General features: G+C 37.4%; 2 protein-coding genes across 7 annotated transcripts in view; both read left to right on the top strand.

The window, feature by feature from the left end:
* Positions 1–316: 316 nt before the first annotated feature.
* On the top strand, positions 317–4,616 carry LOC130070069 (cell death-inducing p53-target protein 1 homolog). The gene is made up of 5 exons (XM_056234351.1): positions 317–420; positions 602–711; positions 3,441–3,524; positions 4,027–4,168; positions 4,259–4,616. Exons 2-5 carry the CDS (start codon positions 612–614, stop codon positions 4,362–4,364), a joined length of 432 nt encoding a protein of 143 aa, XP_056090326.1. The 5' UTR covers positions 317–420; positions 602–611; the 3' UTR covers positions 4,365–4,616.
* Positions 4,617–10,430: 5,814 nt separating this feature from the next.
* The window catches only part of si:ch211-202h22.8 (Lipopolysaccharide-induced tumor necrosis factor-alpha factor homolog-like), a 49,795-nt gene continuing 38,405 nt past the window's right edge, over positions 10,431–21,820 (top strand). For 2 of the 6 annotated variants that reach the window (XM_056234340.1, XM_056234341.1), the window contains exons 1-4: positions 12,592–12,677; positions 15,732–15,841; positions 17,398–17,472; positions 17,636–17,780. In XM_056234340.1, the coding sequence (XP_056090315.1) occupies positions 15,742–15,841; positions 17,398–17,472; positions 17,636–17,780 (320 nt within the window). In that variant the 5' untranslated portion in view covers positions 12,592–12,677; positions 15,732–15,741. Of the gene's footprint in view, positions 10,500–12,591; positions 12,678–15,731; positions 15,842–15,946; positions 16,009–17,397; positions 17,473–17,635; positions 17,781–19,686; positions 19,840–21,820 lie in introns of those variants that run through there. The other 4 variants (XM_056234339.1, XM_056234342.1, XM_056234338.1 and 1 more) reach the window with 4 other exon arrangements.

Below are 21,820 nucleotides of genomic sequence, written 5' to 3'. Positions count from 1 at the left end.
AACAACCAACCGTAATATATTCCATTCATTCCTGTTATTTTCCCCTATACAACATATAATGTAACATTGCTTAAACTGTGACACAGTTTAATATGTTCATTGTATCATTTAAATCCCAAGTCTGCCTGCTGACCTGCCAACATTTGCTTTAACATTAACAACATGTGCAAACAAGTAGAAAAATAATTTGGCTAATCTGATAATGTTGCTTTCTCTTCCTTAATTGTCATGGGAAATCTGGAGGTTGACCATCATTTAGTGGGCCAAAGATAGCCCTGCCTACACAGTGCACATTTATGACTGTAATCTGCTGTTGTCATGAACCGCACCCTCGCTCTCTCACTCATAGTCATCCATATTCTGCTGTACGTTCTCGAAAAGAGGAAGCGACACAACCGCACGGTTTCACACTGCATACAGGTACGAGCGTACATCATTATGCTTTTGTTAAATGTCTAGTGCATAAGGGGATGTTATTCAGCTTTGCATAGTGTGTGGTTTTTACCAAATTAATAGGGAAATTAGTAGAACAAGATTAGAATGTCACAAAGATAAAGAAATGTTTGCGATTCCTCATATCTTCATGTATTCTCATTCCCAGGTCTTTGATAATGGAGAAGGAATACACCCCCCCTCCTTACTACGGTCCTCAGCCGACCCAGACGGGCGTGAACTACCCCGGACCGCAGGCGCACTACCCTCCTCAAACAGGTCAGACCATCTTCACTAACAAGAGCAAACAAGAGGATTACAGACCAGAGCCATAACGCTTTACAATAAGGGTGCATTAGCTATTTTGGTTAATGCAACTAACAAACAATGCGCAATACATTTTTACAGTACTTATTCATCTTTTGTTGAAGAAAGTGCGCCATCGAGATGTGTTTCATGGACGGGTAATCAGGAAGTCATGCACTGTGCAAAGGTCCACTCAATGACGTCAGATGTGTGTTTAAGGACGTTACCTGTTCAACAAACAGACTTTGGGTGGTGATACACTGTAAAAAAAATCTGTAGAAATTACAGTATTACTGGCAGCTGCTTGCCAGTAACTTACTGTAGTTTTAAATTGATGTTATTTACTGGCAACAGTTTGTTCAAAGTTAAATGAACATTAAACATTAACAAGTCTTTATCTTTACAGAATAAAACTAAAATAACAGCCTCATGCAAAGCATTCTGGGAACCAAAATCTGAAGGAAAAAAAACAGAAAAAGGTTGATGAAGATTTCTGGTTCCCAGAATGCTTTGCATTAGATTGTAATTTTATAATTTTATTCTGTAAAGACAAAGACTTGTTAATGTTTAATGTTCATTTAACTTTGAACAAACTGTTGCAAGTAAATATACATCAATTTAAATCTACAGTAAGTTACTGGCAAACAGCTGCATAACTACAGCAATTTTTTACAGTGTATAGTTTGTGCTTTTACAGAAGACCTCAAGAAACATGAATGAAACTTTTACAAGATGTTGACCTCTAAGTAATGGCCTGGTAGATTAGATTACTAACGGATGGATACTGTTGTAGTGGGTGGGAACATCTCTGACTGTGAAAGCCTGTAAAAGATCAAAAATAAAATAAAAATGGTTAGGAGGAGGATAATTGCTATGTTCTCCAAAAACAGAAACACTGGGTGTCAGGACGTGTCCATCTCACACTCACAGAACATTGAATTTCGGGTTTTTTCCCAGTAATGCGTGTACATCCAAGACTGGGTAATAAAGCATGTTATTGATCCTGGAAACAAAGAAATCAACAACTGAAACAATTGAAACCCAAGTATTGTTTTAAATGGGACTAACCTTCAACCGCTCTTTAAAGGGATAGTTCACCCAAAAATGAAACTTCTGTCATCATTTACTCACCCTCAAGTTGTTTCAAACCTGTATGAATTTCTTTTTTCTGTTGAACACAAAAGATTATATTTTGAAGAATGTCTGTAACCAAACAGTTGATGGGCCCCATTGACTTCCATAGTATTTTTTTTTTCCTACTATGGGAGTCAATGGGTGCTTGGGCCTGTCTGGTTACCCATATTCCTCAAAATATCTTCTTTTGTGTTCAGCAGAAGAAAGAAATTCATACAGGTTTGAAACAACTTGAGGGTGAGTAAATTATGACAGAAGTTTCATTTTTGGGTTAACTATCCCTTTAAGTGGTTTGCGAAGAGCCTTATTTTAAAAATAAGGGCCAAAATTCCTTTCAGATGACATGTGTGACAACTAAAACCAGAAGAGTTTGGTTGTTAAGTGATGCTAGAGAAAGCACAAGCCTGGGCTCTTAATTGGAAATACACTAGGTATTTTACATGCACTCATTTTGGCAAACCGATTTCAAATTGTGAAAGTTTATCCTAAACTCTAGCCTGGTTAAAACCAGACCATTCTCAGTTGTAACGGAGTTATGGTCTGGCAAAGCGTCATAGACAAATCATTTCCAGAGGGGCGTCACCAACGGACGTCGCGGATAGACCTAAACCCAGTCAGAGCGATGAAGGAGATGACGTATGCAGAGCGGCGGAGAAACATCTCCGAGTGTTGTTCTTTGCTCGGTTTTTAACTAAAAGGAAACGTTCAAATCGCTTAAAACAGACGCGATAGCTGATTCGAACGAGTGATGTTTGACGGCGGCATCCATCTTTGTAATGTAGGCTACAAAATCTGCTTCAAAATCCCAGCGCTGTCCTCATCGTGTAAAGCCCGCCCCAACGTTTCTGATTGGTGCCGCGATTTCGACGGATTGGAAATGGGCTTGAATGAGCTCTTTGCCAGACTAACTTTCAGAGCAAATCTAAATTTGCCGGAAGTTGTCTGGGTTTTCCCAGGCTACCTAAACTCTGCAATACGACTGACATTTTTGTTATAAAAGGGCTTCAGTAAACATTTAAATATCACCGCACAAGGTATTTTTAAAATCTGATCGAGAAGATACTCATACTCAAGTGTTTACATGCTTATTTTTTCCTCTTAATCTGATTATTTCAGGTCTACCCCTTTTAATCACAATTTCACTCAGGTCGAGCTCAGTTGAGTCGATTGAGGTGTTTTCATGAAGGCTTTTCATTCTGATTGAGCCATCAATCCAATTACTAACAGATTATTTGGGTGCATGTTAACGTGGCTAGTGTTTTCTTTGATGTGGTCACTTGAATGAATGAATGAATGAATGAATGAATGAAGCATTTATATAGTATATAATATATATAGTTATTTATATTTATATTTATATACTTGTTTAATTGGATCATTTGAGATAGTTGGCCCAGATCCGGCCCACATCTGGTAGACATGGAATCCACACGTATCTGATGTGGGCCGGATCTGTGCCGGCACGGATTGCTGTCTGGGTTTTAAATAAAGCGGATGATCTCACATCCTATAAATCTCCAGTGCAGAGGGTTTCAGTGTTTCTAACTGGTGTTTTGACCCTTTTACAGGTCCACACGCTGCACCTTACCAACCACCTCCATACGGGTTCGGGGCTCCACCCACCAACTTCCAGCCTGTGATGGTCCCTGTCGGTGAGTGTTCAGAACCCAAGACCCATCATTTCTCATGTTTTATTCATTTCATGAGTGGCAAACACTAGAATGTAGTAGCATGACGAGGATAAACCATATCAATTGGAGGGAACTGATAATGCCTGCAAACATTTTCACATAAGATTTCCTCTGAATCAGAAAGCCGCCATTTACTTAATTCTACTTCATTCCCTGAACTTTGCATGTTTTGTCATCAAGTGTTTAGGGGTGTGAAGTACTTTATTATTACTTTGAAGAATTTGTACTTTACTTGAGTACTATTGAAACTTATACTCCACTAATAAATTCCACTAATCAGGCATCACAGCAGAAAGGACATGTGTGATTGTGATGTGTATATACTTATGTAACCAAAAAGAAGTTACTTTAATGGATTTACTCTGAAAAATAAGATTTATGCTGATATTGTCTATATACTGTATATACTGTATATGCAATATTTTATATTTGTTCCGCATTTGATGCATTTGTACATGTGCAGTAACGCAGGCGCCGGTTGTGAGTCTCACTGATGTCCCGAGCCGTATTATCTGCCCTCACTGCATGACGGAGGTCCTCACGGAAATCGAATATTTAAATGGGTTGATCACCTGGTTAATCTGCGGAGTTCTTGGGTTCTTTCTGTGAGTATGCTAACTGTACAAGCTTTAGAGCGTTTACCCTGCTTGAATTTACAGACTGCGGATTTAGAGATTGTCTGTTGTGTTTTTCAGGTGCTGGCTCTGTTGTTGCATTCCCTTCTGTATGGACTCGTGCAAGGATGTGAAACACACCTGTCCAAACTGCAAAAACATCATTTGCATTTACAAACGAATTTAATGAGTGATCGAAGCTGTGTCATTTGTATGCTTCACATGGGAGTTTAACATTGTGAAATCCTGTAGAACAGATGCATTATTAATTACAATCTCACAGATGTGTAAATCAAAAGTTATGACAGAAATATCTAATGATTGAATTACACTGTCTCTGGAGGGAATTAGCAAACTTCCCATTGGGCCTGTTTTTGCAAATTAATGTTTTTATAATATGTGTATATATATGTGCATGAATAAAATAAGTTCTATTTTAGCTCTATTTGCAGTGAAAAATCACTTGTTTTACAAACACACACCTGAAGCTCCAGGTATTTGCCCACAACAACTGAAACATATCCTTAGAGTTAAATCAGCACTGCTCAGTACAGTTTGTCCTACTATACAAAGTGTTAAAGACACACTGAAGCAGAGTTGCCGTCAATGATATAATCAGATGATGAATTGAGTGATGATTAATCATTAGTTATGAACACCTGTTGTTAACAAGCAGAATCACTGAAGTAAAGCAGAACAAGAACAGAAAAAATAGAAGAGACAAGCAGAAACAAGAACTGCAACTGATTTCCAGCCACAGCCTTAGATGAAATCAACTGAAGATGATGATGAAACTTGATCTGTTTCTGAATATTTTGATGATTGTCACCATTGTTGAGGTTTGTTGTTGAAGTGTCTCAGCGATGATGTTTGTTTAATTTCAGTGTTAATGTATTACAGTGTTCAATCACAAAAGCGGCTTCTGTTTAATAGCACAAATTTTACAGTTCGGTAATACCTCAATAAATCAATAAACTTTAAAAACTTAAAAAAAAAAACCTCACTGTGTGACATTCATTTAAATGTCATACAAGTAGGCAACTTCAGCTTGTGTGTTTTGCTAAAAAAAGAGAGATAAAAAAAGCACAAGGCATTTTGTGAAACACTATTGCAAATGTTAAAAAATTATTTAAAAACTCAAGGGTCAATAGACCAACTAAAACAAACACTAATCACCAGTATTCAGTATTCACAATTTTAGGTATTCAGTGGAGTCGACAAGTGGATCTCAATATTTCGAATACTCAGACTTTGGGCTTTGTATTCGGGCGGACTGGAAAGTGTAAGAGACATCTCCAAATGGTCTGTAGTTTTATGTGTGCATCTTATTGTGTGTTGTGTGTGCGCTCGTGTGTAATTATTGGTGTGTTGCCCGGTCATAAATCTGGATCTGTACGCTGTTTGTGTGTGTGTCCTGCGTATGTGTGCATAAATGTGTGCTCCAAGAGTGTGAAGGGTCTTGGGGTTGGGTTGTCAAATGTTATGTATGTTTGGTGGCAAGGTGTAGGTATGACAAAACTAAAAAACAAATGTATAACAATGAGGATGAATTGAGTGATGTGGATATTAATGATGTAGAATCTATAAACGGTAGTGAAGACAATATTCTGTACGATGATATAAATTATAGAACAAATGAGTTTGGCTGTGACATAGATCCGGATGAGCATTTGTTTAATAATATAATTAATGATTGTGATTACTATACTGACGAGCAGTTTAAATGCATGAATGGTGCCTTTAGTATTATACATTTCAATAGTAGGAGTCTGAACAAAAATTATAACGACATTAAACAATATCTTAGTCAGTTTAATAAATTCAGTGCCATTGCTGTTTCTGAGACTTGGTTGGATGCAGACAGGTGCTGTGAAGTAGAATTAGATGGATATGATTTGTTCACTACCAATCGGATAAATAAAAGAGGTGGGGGTGTTGCACTATACATAGATACAGATCTGGGGTTTAAGAGGATTAAAGGTGAGTCAACCACCATTGATGATGTTTTGGAGTGTATAACATGTGAAATTATTTTAGAAAAATCTAAAAATATTGTTGTTAGTTGTGTGGACAGAACACCGGGATCAAGTCTAGACATCTTCAATAATAAAATGGACAGTCTTTTTAGTAATCTAAACAAGGTCCATATTGTGTGTGGGGACTTTAATATTGATCTTCTGAACCCTCAGAAAAATGTCAAAACAACAGACTTCATTAATACTATGTATAGCAACACTCTATTTCCTCTTATTGTTACGCCAACCAGAATTACCACGGATACATCAACATTAATAGATAATATTTTTACTAATCAATTAGCAAGTCAAATAACCGCTGGAGTACTTATCAATGACATCACTGATCATTTTCCTATTTTTAGTATTTTCAAACAATTACGAAATAATACAACCAAAACAAATGATTTTAAATTCGTAAGACAGAGAACTCCTGAAGCTATTGCTGCTCTCAGGGATGATTTATGTTCCCAAACTTGGGAAGAAGTGTATACAACTCCTGACCCTGATAGGGCATACAATGCCTTCCTACTTACCCTAATCCAATTGTATGACCAGCACTGTCCGCGTAAGAAATATTATATTAAAAACAAAAATAGCCAGGAAAAGCCATGGCTTACCAAGGGCATAATTAAGGCTTGTAAAAGAAAACAACAACTCTATAGAGTCTATTTAAAGCAAAGGACTAAACGAAATGAAGAAAGGTATAAAATGTATAAAAATAAGTTAATTCAAATAATAAGATTTACTAAAAAAGTATACCACTGCAATTTGCTGGAGCAGAACAAGAATGATATCCAGGGTACTTGGAGGGTTTTGAATGGTATTATCAGGAATGGGAAAAAAAGGAAGAATATCCAAATTACTTCACAGTGAATAACTCAATCATCAGTGAAAAAAAGGAAATTGCAAATGCATTTAATAGTTTTTTTGTCGGTGTTGGGCCTAAGTTATCTAATGGAATTGTGCAATCAAATAATGTAAAAGAATTTGAAGAAATTAACATTAAAAATAATTTAAACTCACTTTTCATTGAAAGTGTTAGTGAGAGAGAAATCATGGAAATTGTACATTCCTTCAAGACCAAGAGAACAACAGATGGATTTGACATTGATATGGTCCTCGTGAAAGATATCATTGATTGTATTGTTACTCCGTTAACGTATATATGTAATCAGTCTTTTTTAATGGGTATCTTTCCGAGTAAAATGAAAACTGCCAAAGTAATACCTATTTTTAAAAATGGAGAAAAGCAACAGTTTACCAATTATAGACCGATCTCAATACTCTCGCAGTTTTCAAAATATTGAAAAAACTATTTGTGAAACGACTTGATGGCTTTATAGGCAAGCATAATCTGTTAAGTGAGCATCAGTACGGTTTTAGACCCAACAGGTCCACTTCAATGGCAGTTACTGAACTAGTAGAACAGATATCAACATCTATTGAGAACAGTGAGTATGCTGTTGGTGTCTTTATTGATCTTAGCAAGGCCTTTGACACCATAGACCATTCATTGCTTTTAAATAAATTAGAAAGGTATGGTGTCAGGGGCGTAGCACATACTTGGCTAAAAAGCTATCTAAGTGACCGAAATCAGTATGTACATATTAATGGTATCCGTTCAATGGAGGCAAAAATAACCCACGGTGTTCCTCAGGGCTCCGTTCTGGGACCTAAACTATTTATTATGTACATTAATGACATTTGTGAAGTCCTTAATAAATTGCAATGTATCCTATTTGCTGATGATACTAGTTTGTACGTTTCGGGAAAAGATCTTGAGCTGCTTTTGAATTCAGTAGAAACCGAACTTAAGAGACTCAAAAAATGGTTTGAAGTAAATAAACTTTCCATAAATCTGCAAAAAACTAAATATATTGTATTTGGAAACAAGGTAGTAAACAAACTATGTCGACTCAAAATTGGGGAGGTAGAAATTGAAAGGGTGTATGTAATAAAGTTTTTGGGAATTAATATTGATGATAAGTTAAATTGGAAGGTGCATATAAATATACTAAAGACTAAAATTTCAAAACTTATTGCCATACTGTGTAAAATAAAAACTTGAATCAAAACGCATTGTATATATTGTATAATTCCCTCGTCTTTCCATACCTTAGGTATTGTGTGGAAATATGGGGGAATACCTATAAAACTAATATACAGCCTATTTTTTTTATTACAGAAGAAAGCAATTAGAGTGATTAGCTATGCTGAATATTTTGCCCCAACAAACCCACTTTTTATTAGATTAAATATATTAAAATTTCATGATCTTGTTGATGTTTACACAGCAGTTGTGAAGTACAAGGCTCACAATTTCATGCTTCCTCACTGTTTACAAGAGATGTTTCGAATCAGAGAATCTAGATATAGCCTCAGAGGAATTGATTTGTTACAAAAACCCATGGCGAAGAGTAATACTAAGAGAAGGTGTTTATCAGTTAAAAGAGTTAATTTATGGAACAGTCTTCTAATTTCACTTAAGAGCTCTAAAACTATTAATGCATTTAAGAAAAGATATAAGTTAAACATTATGGAAAAGTATAGAACACTTGAATGAAGAACATTAGAAAAGTAAGCGAAAGTGGATGCATAATATAATTTTGATTGTTGAAGTTTAAGTTCTGTGCTTACATGTTATCATTTTTGGTATGAGAGAAACCATAAAATTGTGTCATCTTTGGATATTGTTTTTGTTGTAAAAGGGGTTGGCCTAAACCCTTCGGCCTAAACTTCAGCCTAAACCCCTTCGGTCAGGTATTATTTAGCATTTAAATTCCTAGGTACTCATTTTGTATTTATCTTTCTAATGTATTTAAATTTTCTTTTCTTTCTCTATTTGTTTCATTGTTTTATGTTTTTTTTTCTTCATTGTATTATGTACAGGATTTTTGAATTACATATGACCTAAGATTTAATTGTTTAAAATGACCGAAGAAAATAAATAAATAACTAACTAAAACTAACTAACTAACCATAGTGACTTCAAATGAAATATTTTCAATAAAACATCAACATTATCTACAGCTAAACCTCTGTTAATTCTCAATGAGAGCTTTTTTATAGATGCATGACAGAAAGAAAAGCCAAACTTTATATTCTAACTTTATAGTCATACTATATATTCAAAATAATAGAGAAAAAATGAAAGGCCTGTAGTACCTTTGGCTTATCGATCAGGCACAAACTCTTTAGAGAGATGTCATGTACGCCTCTCTTGGACATGACCCAAACAAGTCTCTGAGAATCAACAGAGATGTAATGTTTTATTTGATGCCTCATGCTCATTTTTTTTTATTCAATTGTTTTTTTAAGAACTTGAAACCGACTGTCAGATCTGAAAAGCTTAAACAAAGTGGGGGGGGGGACGGGCAGGACAGTTACAGTTTATGTGCCTATGAGTGCTTAATATGTTATTATTTTTTTATTTAAATTATCTGTGCAATGACGCAGGTGGTGATGCTGCCACTGAGTCTATCCGATGTCCCGGGACAGATGAAATGTCCTCACTGAGCAGCACAATATCACAGAGACCAAATACTGTACATCAATGGCCTGCTAACCTGGGCCATCTGTGGCTTGTCATTTGCAAGGCATCATTTTCAAATTTAAGAGTAATTTACTTTCAGATTTTCAGAACACTGCTTAAACCCCAAAACAAAGATTTTGTTTTAATGTGCTTCCTTGCTTAAACATTAGATGGCATACTAGCTTCTAACCAGCAACATTACCTGTCCTCACTGCCTGGAGGAACATCTCAATGGTTGCTCAATCTGCGCTCAATTATTGTGCTTCACTGACAAAAAGATTTATTATACTCTATAGAAACATCATTGCAGCCGTTTGACGTAAATATTCAGATCATGGTCCTTTATGATAGCAGAATAAAACACCAAACCCACAAAGACAACAAAAATGTTGTCTTCGCATTATACATGATACATTAATCATAAACTCTCTACCTTCTGAATTCAACACAAAAATTGGGTTTGTATTGCATACACCCACGTTCACATTGTTAGTGTGTTTATGCCAAGCATTTAAGAGAATATGAATTTTGACAGTCTGAGATTGAGCAAAAATGCATAAGCTGACAGGTAGCCTATAAGCAGAACTATTTTGCATCATATGATGAGAAACTTCTGAAAATGCATTAGCATCAGCCTTCATACCTGTAATTCAGCTCCACCCCTTAAATCGGCCATATCCGTGCTTCTTCTCACAGTCATCACTATCCAGTGTCTTCATAGGAAAGAGCATCAGAATTTCCACAGCTCACCGTCGACTGCAGAAACACACAGGTATGTGTCATATTATGAGTTTAGAAATTTAAGATTTAGATGGGGATCATATTCTTTACTTTGGATTATCTGTTATCCACAGTCACACTCAAAAACTATAATAAACTTAATGTGATGCATGTCAGTCATACATAAATGAAACGTAAGATTTCTGTATTTATAAATGTGACAATGGTGATGTCCACAATGGTGACACTTCAAATGAAACCAACATCTAAACCTCTGCTAATTCTCACTAAGATCATCTGACAGCAATAGTCAAAGTAATTATGTCTAAATGAGACCATAAATGATGTAAAAAATATGTCCACAATGACCACATTTGAACTAGTTTTTAAACTTGTACGAAGAGGGTCCATGAACGTCTATATCGGACGTGCAGAACACGTCAAAAAAAGACGTCATAAAAACTTTCCTTCTGGCTCCTCAGTGGACGTCTTTTCAACGTCCGACTTTTGTGACAAAGCTTTAAAAATACGTCTTTTGGACATCATTTTGCTTAGTGGGTTCATGCCTTTTAAATCAAGCAAGTTTTAAATGGCCTTTACTTTTCTTGACGATTCCTCTGGTAGCTTTTGTTTGAAGGCATTAAATTGCTCCAAAAACACTAACGTTAGTAGCCCTACTGCACTTAATCACAACTGGTTAAATGCGCTCGGCAAGAAATAAACCGCATCACCGACAAATAAAAGTAAATAAACCAATTACAACAAGGACACTATAACTAACACATATACAATCAGGGAACCCACGAGTGTGAACTAATCTTTCAATGTGTGACGATATGCATAAAATGATAAACGCGACGGGCTCCGACAGTCATTTGCCTAACATGATGGCAACTAAATAACGTTACGTTAACAGTTTATTTGACATTTAGCAAAACATAATTTTCGGGTTTTACCACAGAAGTGTCAGAATGGCTTCCTAGTGTCTCATTTTTGTTTCCTACATTTGAACTCCTGTGCACTGTTAAAAATATTTGTGTGAAATTACAGTATATTCCAGGTTAATAATTGCATGATTTTCACAGTAATTCCACAGGACTTCTCATGTATCTAACTGCACTCTTGGAAATTTCTTGTAAAATATATACAATATACCGTAGTTCTACAGTACTATGAAGGTAGCCAGCATGCATTGCGGCATGAATAGATTATGCAGTGGAGTTTCTTGATTCTTGTTGGTTTTGTACTGCTGAACTTATTTTTGGTCCACTTTTAGCAGTTTGTGTAGTTTGTTCATTTTGTAATGTAAAAAACCCCCACATTTTGAAAGCATGCTATCACATTAGAGAAACTTTAGGTGAAATTTCGAGGGCATTTTCGATTGTCAGTAAAGTAAGAAGCACAGCTCACACAGAAATCACTTTCAAATTCAGGCAGCTTCCTGAGAAATTTCGCAGAGTAACGGTTAATGTGACTGCGCGTTTAGTGTGCTTCTTTTCTCATTAAACATTAGAAGGCATAATAGTAGCAACATCATGTCCTCACTGCTGGAGGAACATCTCATCGTACTTCCCTTAAAAAAATAATGTTAAACTCTATTTTGTAGAAATGCAATTGAAGAGTGCTTTATAGAATGGGAGGCTTTTATTAAATGGCCCTGTAGAACAGTAAAATAAAACATCAAACCCACAAAGGCAAATACATTGTTGTCTTCGCATCCATTAGTATATCCAGTTTCATTGTCCAGTCTTACTGTCCAATTACAAGAATGTCCATTTGTTACCAGGATACATGAAAAACAAACATTGTGCACATTACAGGTTGTAACTGAACCTCTTCCAACAAAAATATGGGGTTTATCTGTATAACGTACGGCACGCAGTCCTCTTTATGTGTTTATGTAAAGGATTTAAGAGAATGTAAAGGTCAACAGTCTGAGATTGAGCAAAACTGGATAAGTTGGTTATGGTCATGGTTGGGATGAGATGGGACACTGGAGGACGCGTTAGTCCTGGATATTGAAGTGTTTTTTGAACATTTTTCCCACTGATCATTCAATCAGGAAGCAGTTTAGATATCGTGCAGAACTTCTGATTGGCCATTAGCATCAGCTTTCAGCCCCACCCCTTATTTCTGCCATTTCAGTGCCTATTCTGAGAGTTTCTCTATCTGTCCAAGTGTCTTTATAGGAAAGGGCTCCAGAATCTCCACAGCTCTCCACCGACTGCAGGTATGTGTCATATTATAAGTTTGGGTGTTTTAGATATTCTTTACTTTGGATTATGTGCTTCCACTGCCACTTTGTGATGTTTGGATACAGATACAAGTTATTATATGAAATCCTGGGATATAATAAAATAATAAAACCTTATGTTCAAATTCTGACCTGTGTTTTAAGTTTAATATTATGAAGGCTGAACAGATCTTAACAGATCAGGTAAATGTCAATGTCAAAAGTGGCCTAAAGTGGTCACCTTAGCTTAGTACAACTTTCTATTCATTGCCATCTGTCCATTAGTTTGTTGTGGTGTTTAATGCATGTCAGTACTCGTTTCCTTTGCGATTGTTAAAACCTTCTCACTTTGATAATGTTCAAATTTGAAATGTTTGACACAGATGCTGTGTTTAAACCATGTCATAATTACTGTTATTATTCATATTCTTGTGCTTTGTTCCAATTCGCATATTATTCGTCCTAAATAGTATTGAAAATTAGTGTGTCCCAAATCGTAGTATGGTGAAATGAGTATCCAAAAGTACCCGGATGGTTTACTAGTTTTGGTGGAAATTCAAAGTGGAGATCTGTGCACACTCAGATAACAGATAATATTGCCCACAACCCATTGCGCGTTGGACGAGGATCTGATTTGAATTAGTATAAGCACAAATAAAAATACTGCGTCTGAAATGGCATACTGAATAGAAGGTACCACGTTTGGTTTGAGACTTACTTTATGACTGTTAAAAAGTATGTTGTATGTACTACATCCACATCGTCACTTTTTATACAACAGAATTTATTTTAAATATATATATATATTTTTTTTTACTTATTAACTTTTTTTTAAATAACCGTTACCATGGTAAACACAATGCAATTATGACAAAGTAGTATATCCTGCTTGCCTACTCTTCTGCTACACACTCTAAAGTATGTACTTTGTCTTTACAAATGGCATGGTGTAAGAGAACTGGAATGCGGGGTTGGGCATGGAATTATGCATTTCTATGGCAACATAGTCGACGACGAAATGAATCTGTGGCTGCGTCCCAATTCGCCTACTTATACTACGCCCTAAAAGTATACTTTTTGTGAAGAAAAAGTACATACTTTTGAGTGTATAGCAAAAGAGTAGGCAAGCTTTGGGACATACTACCTCATCATCTTTAAGGGACAGATCTGTCGCGTGCATCCTATCACGTAAACTGCCCTGTCAATCATCTCGTCACAGTTAAAATCCTCCATTCAATCTAATATAATTTCTTACCATTTCGGAGAGAAATGATGTTGCACGTTCACCTGCCAGTCGTGGGTCTTTCATGCGGAGATTCTCCTTTGCAATTTGAATGTAATGATGAATTTAAACGTTAATGGCTAAACCAACGTATCTTTACAAAAGTTCACAACGCTGCTGCAGATGCAATAAAATGTAGACAACATTGAATAAATACATTTTCGTCAGGTTAGATACACTGTAAAAAAATTGCTGTAGTTATGCAGCTGTTTGCCAGTAACTTACTGTAGATTTAAATTGATGTATATTTACTGGCAACAGTTTGTTCAAAGTTAAATGAATATTAAACATTAACAAGTCTTTGTCTTTACAGAATAAAATTATAAAATAACAATCTAATGCAAAGCATTCTGGGAACCAGAAATCTTCATCAACCTGTTTTTTTTCCTTCAGATTTCGGTTCCCAGAATGCTTTGCATGAGGCTGTTATTTTAGTTTTATTCTGTAAAGATAAAGACCTGTTAATGTTTAATGTTCATTTAACTTTGAACAAACTGTTGCCAGTAAATAACATCAATTTAAAACTACAGTAAGTTACTGGCAAGCAGCTGCCAGTAATACTGTAATTTCTACAGATTTTTTTTACAGTGTACTGATAATTAATCACTCAAACCCCTTTATCTAAACCTCTCTACACTACCGCCGGACTCGCGCGTCCTCCATGTCTGTAGTTTCTTAACACTTTTCACTCGTGTTTGTAGTTCTAACAGAATCCTCGTCGGGTTGTGGGCAATATCAGCCGTTAGAGTGTGTCTCTTTGGAACACTCTTTTCAACATACTACGATTTGGGACGTACTAATTCTATTTTCTAATACTATTTAGGACGGATAGTATGCGAATTGGGACGCAGCATGTAGCAATCAGGTGGTACAAACAGGAGGTCACATGGTACGAGTGGACGCTCTCAGAAAGTGTACAAGTTCTGTGAGGATGTTTTTACCAGTCGGAATCAGGGCATTTCTGACACGGCATAAACAGACCTAAATTCACCTTTCCGAAGACATATTCCGCTGACTCTTCTGTCATTTTGAAAATGACCTCCAGACAGATAAAATGTTGTCAAACTAGCTGATCAGGGGCTCTTCTTTCAGGAAATCAGTTTCCATGATAACACGGTTAGACAATGATGAACACTTAAGTCACACTTAAAAGAGAATAGCAAAGTCATGACATTAGATGCAAAATATCAAAACAAGTTGCATTTGAAAGAAGACTCGCACACTTTTTGCAGTAAAATAGTTTTTCAGGTTTTAAATGAATAAGTTATACTATATAATAATGATTTGAGAGATATATTGTTCAAAATGAAGACAAAAGGTATTGTGAAGCGTTAGCGGATCAAGTTGACACTTAATGTCCATTAAAATACTAAAATTAAAAAACAAATGTAAGTGCTGCTGTTCAAAGATGCAGCAACATGCATATCTGAATGCCCAACCAATCACTGCTTTAATTGTAACATGGTACATTAACCACAGGTGCATGGCAAATGTTCATGGCAATTCCTGTTCATCTCAATAGCACGACTACATAAACCCAAGAAGTATGTCGAAAGTATATTTGATTCATTCACTTATGAATGCTCTGTGATTCATCACTGAGAACAACTGATTGATGCAACCACAAGAATCTGTACAATCCAAACACTTCATTACTTCCTGATTTGTCCATCCAGTCTATTTGCTATTTTTATTGTTGCTTTGCCAGTGTTGAATGTAAAACCTTTACAACACACCATTAAAGCACTTTTTGTTTTTCTCATTCACAGATTGGTGATTATGGATAAAGGACAGTTCCCCCCTCCATATCCTGGACCGCCAATGGACCAGACCAACTTTCCTTACCAGCAACAGCAGGTTTCCTATCAAACCCAACCAGGTCAGCGGACCCTCACTCTGATATTCAATTCAGAGACTATTGGTCATTGGTAACTACAGTGCTTCAATAATGATCTTTTTTTGCAGTACAAATGAACACTGTATACAATCCACCGCCCCAACAGACGTCAGTCATGAACTCCCAAACGGTCCAGTCCTCTGTCATGGGTGAGAACTGATGTTTACTTTGTAGTTTAGAAGGAAACTGGAACGTTTCTGTATGTCACAATGAGCATCAAAAATGCAGAAGTCCTACAGCATTCCAAAACACTGCCGACACCTTCTAAACATTAAGGGAAAAGTTGTAAAAACATGACTTGTTCTGTCCAACTGCGTTGTTTGACTTAAGATATAAATATGTACGGATAAATAGGGGCCGAGCATCTATTGAACCCAATAGTTTTCTTGTTCTTCCGCTCTTGATGTCTTTGGCAGCCTATAGAACCGTATTAGCCTGGTTAAAACCAGACCATTCTCAGTTGTAACTGAGTTATGGTCTGGCAAAGCGTCATAGACAAATCATTTCCAGAGGGGCGTCACCAACGGACGTCGCGGATAGTCCTAAACCCAATCAGAGCGATGAAGGAGATGACGTATGCAGAGCGGCGGAGAAACATCTCCGAGTGTTGTTCTTTGCTCGGTTTTTAACAAAAAGGAAACGTTCAGATTGCTTAAAACAGACGCGATAGCTGAAGCTGATAGTGATGTTCGACGGCGGCATCCATCTTTGTAATGTAGGCTACAAAATCTGCTTCAAAATCCCAGCGCTGCTGTCATCATCTAAAGCCCACCCCAACGTTTCTGATTGGTGCCTCGATTTTGACGGATTGGAAATGGGCTTGAATGAGCTCTTTGCCAGACTAACTTTCAGAGCAAATCTAAATTTGCCGGAAGTTGTCTGGGTTTCCCAGGCTAGAACCGTATGGTAAAAAGTTTTGAAATTTGGCACAAAGATAGTGGGCAGTCCGAACATTCACCACAGCAAATTGAGAGTCTCTACCTCAATCCCTCTAGCGCCACCACCTGTGCAAATTTGCACCCTATGACGTAATTTTCCGTCATTAAAATTCTTGAAAATTTTGAATGTTCAAAAATAAAAAAAATTACCTTTTCGAACTCATCCTAGAAGGTTTGTCCAATTTTCACCAACATTGGCTTAAGACCATTATGATTTACCAAAGTATGTTTTTTTTGGTTTGTCTTATGTGGTGGAAATCAACTTCCATAGATATGACCCCAAAAAACAATGAAGAATCTCCAAATGCAGGTTGGATCTTGGGGAAACTTGGGCCTTGTCAGTTCTGACTAATAAAACTCATGTTTGGTTTCACAGCATCACAGCCCATGTCTTCATCCACCGTAACTCAAACAATCCATTCTTCAAGTACGCCTGCCTTTGGTGAGTGTCGATGTCTGGAGTTATGAGAGTCTCTGTTTAACTCCCATCCAGGATGCTTTAGTATGAGACTATAAAATGAAAAGCAAAAGTTTACAGGATAATATTTCCCTTATCTCAAGTTTGAAGGAATTTCTGGTTCTGTTTGTTTTCTTTTTCAGCTCCAATGGTAATTTACAACCAACAGCCCGCCATGTCCACCGTCACTCAGATGGTCCAGTCTGCGCCTGCCTCGGGTGAGCAGAAAAGCTCTAGATTCACAAGACTTATTCAAGCACGTTCAAGCACTAGACGCTTTCAGCATGCACATGATGCACCTGTACAGAATACTATTCTGGAGGTTTATGATCACATTGTTATTGATTTTCATCAGTATTACCTTTTTTTCTGCATATGTAGCCACAGTGGTAATTATGCCACCACGTCTGACTGAAGTTCCTGGGCAGATGCAATGTCCTTACTGCCAGCAGCTGATCGTCACACAGACGACATACATCAATGGGACGATGGCGTGGGTCATCTGTGGAACTCTTGGCATTTTAGGGTAAGGAACATGTACAGACTTTTGAAAAAAGAAATCTGATTCAGACATATATTGAAACTTGTATATCATGTATTTTAATATATTTGTATTCACACATTTACAATGATGAATTTGCAAATTAGTACATTTAAAATATATTAACTTTAAATATAATATCAAATAAAATAACACACTACAGTTACAAATCAAGTCCTATAAATGTTATGTATGTTAGTCAACACATCAAAATATGTGTACTTCTTAACAGCATGACTGATTGATTGATTGATTGATTGATTGATTGATTGATTGATTGATTGAACATTTTGGCGGTTCATTTACACGACAACAGCGTTTTGGTGGCCTGAGAAAGTAGTGCAAGTTTTTAAAAACGGGTTTTGAAAGCGATACCGTTATCATCTCAGGGTAAACTTCAAAACGTGAATCTGTGATAGGGGGTGACGGCATGCACATGCATGTTACGTGTTTAGTCTATAGGTATGCGCCTTTGAATGCAAAGTGCGTGGCCAAGTAGTCTTTCTTTACAAAGTGACATTGTCAATTACTTGTCCGGCGTACATAATACAGCGTTTTTGTTGTTTGTGGATCCGTGTGAATGGGAATCAACGGGAATCGGAATTAAGTTAAAGGTGAACTAAGTAACTTTTTTACCTTAACCGAACAGCTTTGGAGTCATTGTAATGTTTATATTACTGATTTCGTGTTGAATGGTGGTCGTCTCGCACCCCCCTGGTGCCTGTGAGCCGCAAAACCACCCTTGCAACTTTGGGCCGGCGAGCCGCCGGCCTGAGTGTTAGGAAGTATCGCGTGATATCAGGTCTCGCGAGGTAACGAATTGCTTTACGGCAAAAAACAGATCTGATAAAATTATGATAAAATGAGCATCAAACAGAAATAACCCGGCGCCGTATACATGTGGTGTTGGGCGCGCGCAGCCCTTAAAGGGGCCATACCTTATTTCCACTCGTTACAGCGTCCATCCTACTGAACAGGTACCGGTGTACAGGGGGAGGGGATCCGGCCGTGAGTGCGAGCCATCTCTGCGTGAGTGCTATTCACAACAGTACAAGTACTCCACAGCGACTCTAGGGGTCGCTGTTTGACAAAAACAGAATTCTTACTGAGTGCTGCTTTAACTAAAAAAGTGTGAGTTGAACAGCTGTTGGATTTTACAGTGTAGGTTTATCCCTGAAAATTGTATTGGACTATGTCTACTCTTGAAACAGCATTATGGTAAAAATGTAACACTATAGCAACAGTTTTTTTTACCTGTACGCGAGTATTTGTATTTGACTCCGGTCAGGCGTATCCATAGCAGACTGGTGGGAGTGGCCTTGGACGCTTATATGCCCAATGCATTATGGGTGTTGAAGTTTTCCTACCTATTTGGCAAAAGGGAAGACAACGGCCCTTTTCTCTTTTTCCTCTATTCAAGGTAGCAAAAACGTTTTCGTCTTTCTACTGTATAGGCAGGCAAATTTAATTGAAATCCCATTTTGCCAACGGTGAATTACCCGTTTAAAGGGTTAGTTCACCAAAAAAAAAGGATTCTGTCATTGATTACTCACTTTTATGTCGTTCCAAACCTGTAAGACTTTCATTTATTTTCGGAACACAAATGAAGATATTTTAAATTAAATCTGAGCCTAAATTCAATATGTTCATCATATAAAGTGATCGTGTCTCTTCAGAACATTTTGGACTAAATCGCTCAATCCATATGGATTAGTTTTACAATCTCTTTATGAACTTCTTGAAACATCAAAGTAGTAGTTGCGTAGACTGTCATGGAGAGAAAGAAATCTCTATTTAGTTGCTGATTGAATTAATGATGACTACTAACCACAAAGGTATTTCGGGAGAAACTAAAGTTTATTTTTTAACACACTTATTTTTTTCTGTCCAGGATCTGGCCATGTTGTTTGATTCCTTTCTGTGTGAATGCCTGCAAGGACGTAGAGCATCGCTGTCCAAGCTGTCAAAGCCTCGTCCATGTGTACAGACGCATGTAGCTGGTTCTGAAGCAGAGAAAATCTGAACGACCAAAAGACAAACTTTACAGACTTTGGACATTACTGGACTTCCTAATTCAAAGAAAAATAATACCATGACGTGGGGGTCTCTTTCCTTCTTTATGCATGTAAAGGACCATTAAATCTCCCTGTCTCTGAAATGGGCTGTCACCTTTACCTCCAGCCATAGAGGGCGGTGTGGTCATGGCATGGGATACCTGAATAACTGAAGGTTTTCACAAAAAGGGGACTCTTATTAAACATGAGCTAAAAAAACTCTTTATTTGTTTATATTTTGGTTTATTAATGTTTTTCGCTGAATACAAAATGTTCACACTGTATTTTTATTTTGTTTTACAAGAGCGTCTGTCACTTACCACACATGCTTTTATTTTGAAGTCCGTGTAAGGAAGTGCAGTGTGTATGTTGGCGCACTTTTTATGTAACGGGTCATTCTGATTAGAGCTTCCAGAAAAGTGAGATGAGGAGAGGTTCAAGATGGCGCTCTAGGAAGACGAAAGTTGATGTGCTCTGCAAACTCAAATAGTTTTAGTGACTTTTAGTGCAGTCAGAAAAAGAGGTTATTATTTTCCCTTCACTATACACCTATTAGTTGGTATTTGTTACCACTAGAAAGTATGGGCAAGTCCGAAAAAAGAAAAAACAAGTCGAATGTTTTGCAGAAGAATGCTAATCCTGCTACTGCTAACAATAGTGAAACGCAGCAAGTTTCCAGTGTTTCTGGTGCAGTGAATAGGCATGACTATGTCAAGACAGACCTGGATGCAGTTTCTGACGATTTCATGTTGTGCGAGGAGGAATTTCCTGCACTTTTAGATACGCCTTGCAAATCCCCTGCAGCCAAACAACGGAAGACGGAGCGTTCTGACATTGCTGATGTCCTCTCTCAACTCGGAGCACTCTCGCAATTGATAAACAGCCGGTCTGACTCCCTGGAAAAATTGATAGGAGAAAATACACGTGCCATTACTAATATGAAAGAGGTGATAAACGAAAACACCAAGCAAATCACTAGTGTCAAGGAAGCCATCGAATTTATGAGCGAAGAAGTGAACAGTCTGAAACTCAAATATGGAGTGGTGGAGGCCAAGGTGGGCAAAGTGGATCAGGCTACTAATGAGCAAGAAAGAAGACTAGCACACCTGGAAAGTTGTTCGCGACGCTGGAATTTAAGAATCCACGGGTCCCTGAGAAGGAGAGAGAAGATGTTAGGCAACGGATCATCCAGCTGTGTCAGCAACTAATGCCAGAAGACAAAGATAAACTTCCGAACGCTATTGATACTGTGCACCGGCTTGGTCGCAAAGAACCGAATGAGACCAGAGGAATTATTTGTCAATTTGCCTCGCGTTTCTTTCGCGACGCTGTGTGGCGTGCAGCGAAGGAGTCTGCCGTTCTCAGGGAAAATGGCCTGAAAATATCTGAGGACCTATCTCCTGCAGATAAAGAGAGGAGGATCAAACTTTGGCCGGTAGTGGAAAAAGCAAGACAAAATAACAAACGTGCTTACTTTATTGGAGGTAGGGCATTTGTAGAAGGAGTCGAAATACTCCCTCCAGCCTGAATCTTTAAGTTGCTGACATGGTTGAAGCCTTTTTCTAATTTGCATTGATCCTGAGGGCTAACGAAAGTCTGTTGAATCTCGAGATTGTTGCCTGCCTTAAAGGGACACTCCACCCATTTGCATTAAGAGGTCCATTGTTAGACAACCAGTCATACTATTGAATGGTCGTGCAACATTCTTTCATTTTCCCCTGAGACGAGAGAAATCTACTATTTACCTTTTTCACTTCCTCCTACAATGACGCAAAAATCGTCATTTGACGTCATTGTAGGAGGAAGTGTAAAAAGGGGGGATTTCTGTATAGACTACAAGCACAAATTCCCACCCTTTCAAACCCGCCCATAGGGGGTTGGACCTAATGCGCTAACAGAGCTATCACAGATCAGTGGGTGGGACTTCACTTGCAGATACTGAAAGCAATATCAGCCATCTTGTTTATAAGC

Source organism: Rhinichthys klamathensis, unplaced genomic scaffold, assembly GCF_029890125.1.
Source record: "Rhinichthys klamathensis goyatoka isolate OS25496 unplaced genomic scaffold, OSU_Roscu_1.1 h1tg000393l_1, whole genome shotgun sequence".
Taxonomy (NCBI): domain Eukaryota; kingdom Metazoa; phylum Chordata; class Actinopteri; order Cypriniformes; family Leuciscidae; genus Rhinichthys; species Rhinichthys klamathensis.
This window is presented reverse-complemented; position numbering and strand designations above follow the sequence as displayed.

Coding starts and splice junctions, on each gene's coding strand:
- LOC130070069 (XM_056234351.1), top strand. CDS start 612: ATGGAGAAGGAATACACCCCCCCTCCTTACTACGGTCCTCAGCCGACC. Junction 712..3,440: donor GCACTACCCTCCTCAAACAG/GTCAGACCATCT, acceptor ACCCTTTTACAG/GTCCACACGCTGCACCTTAC. Junction 3,525..4,026: donor GCCTGTGATGGTCCCTGTCG/GTGAGTGTTCAG, acceptor GTACATGTGCAG/TAACGCAGGCGCCGGTTGTG.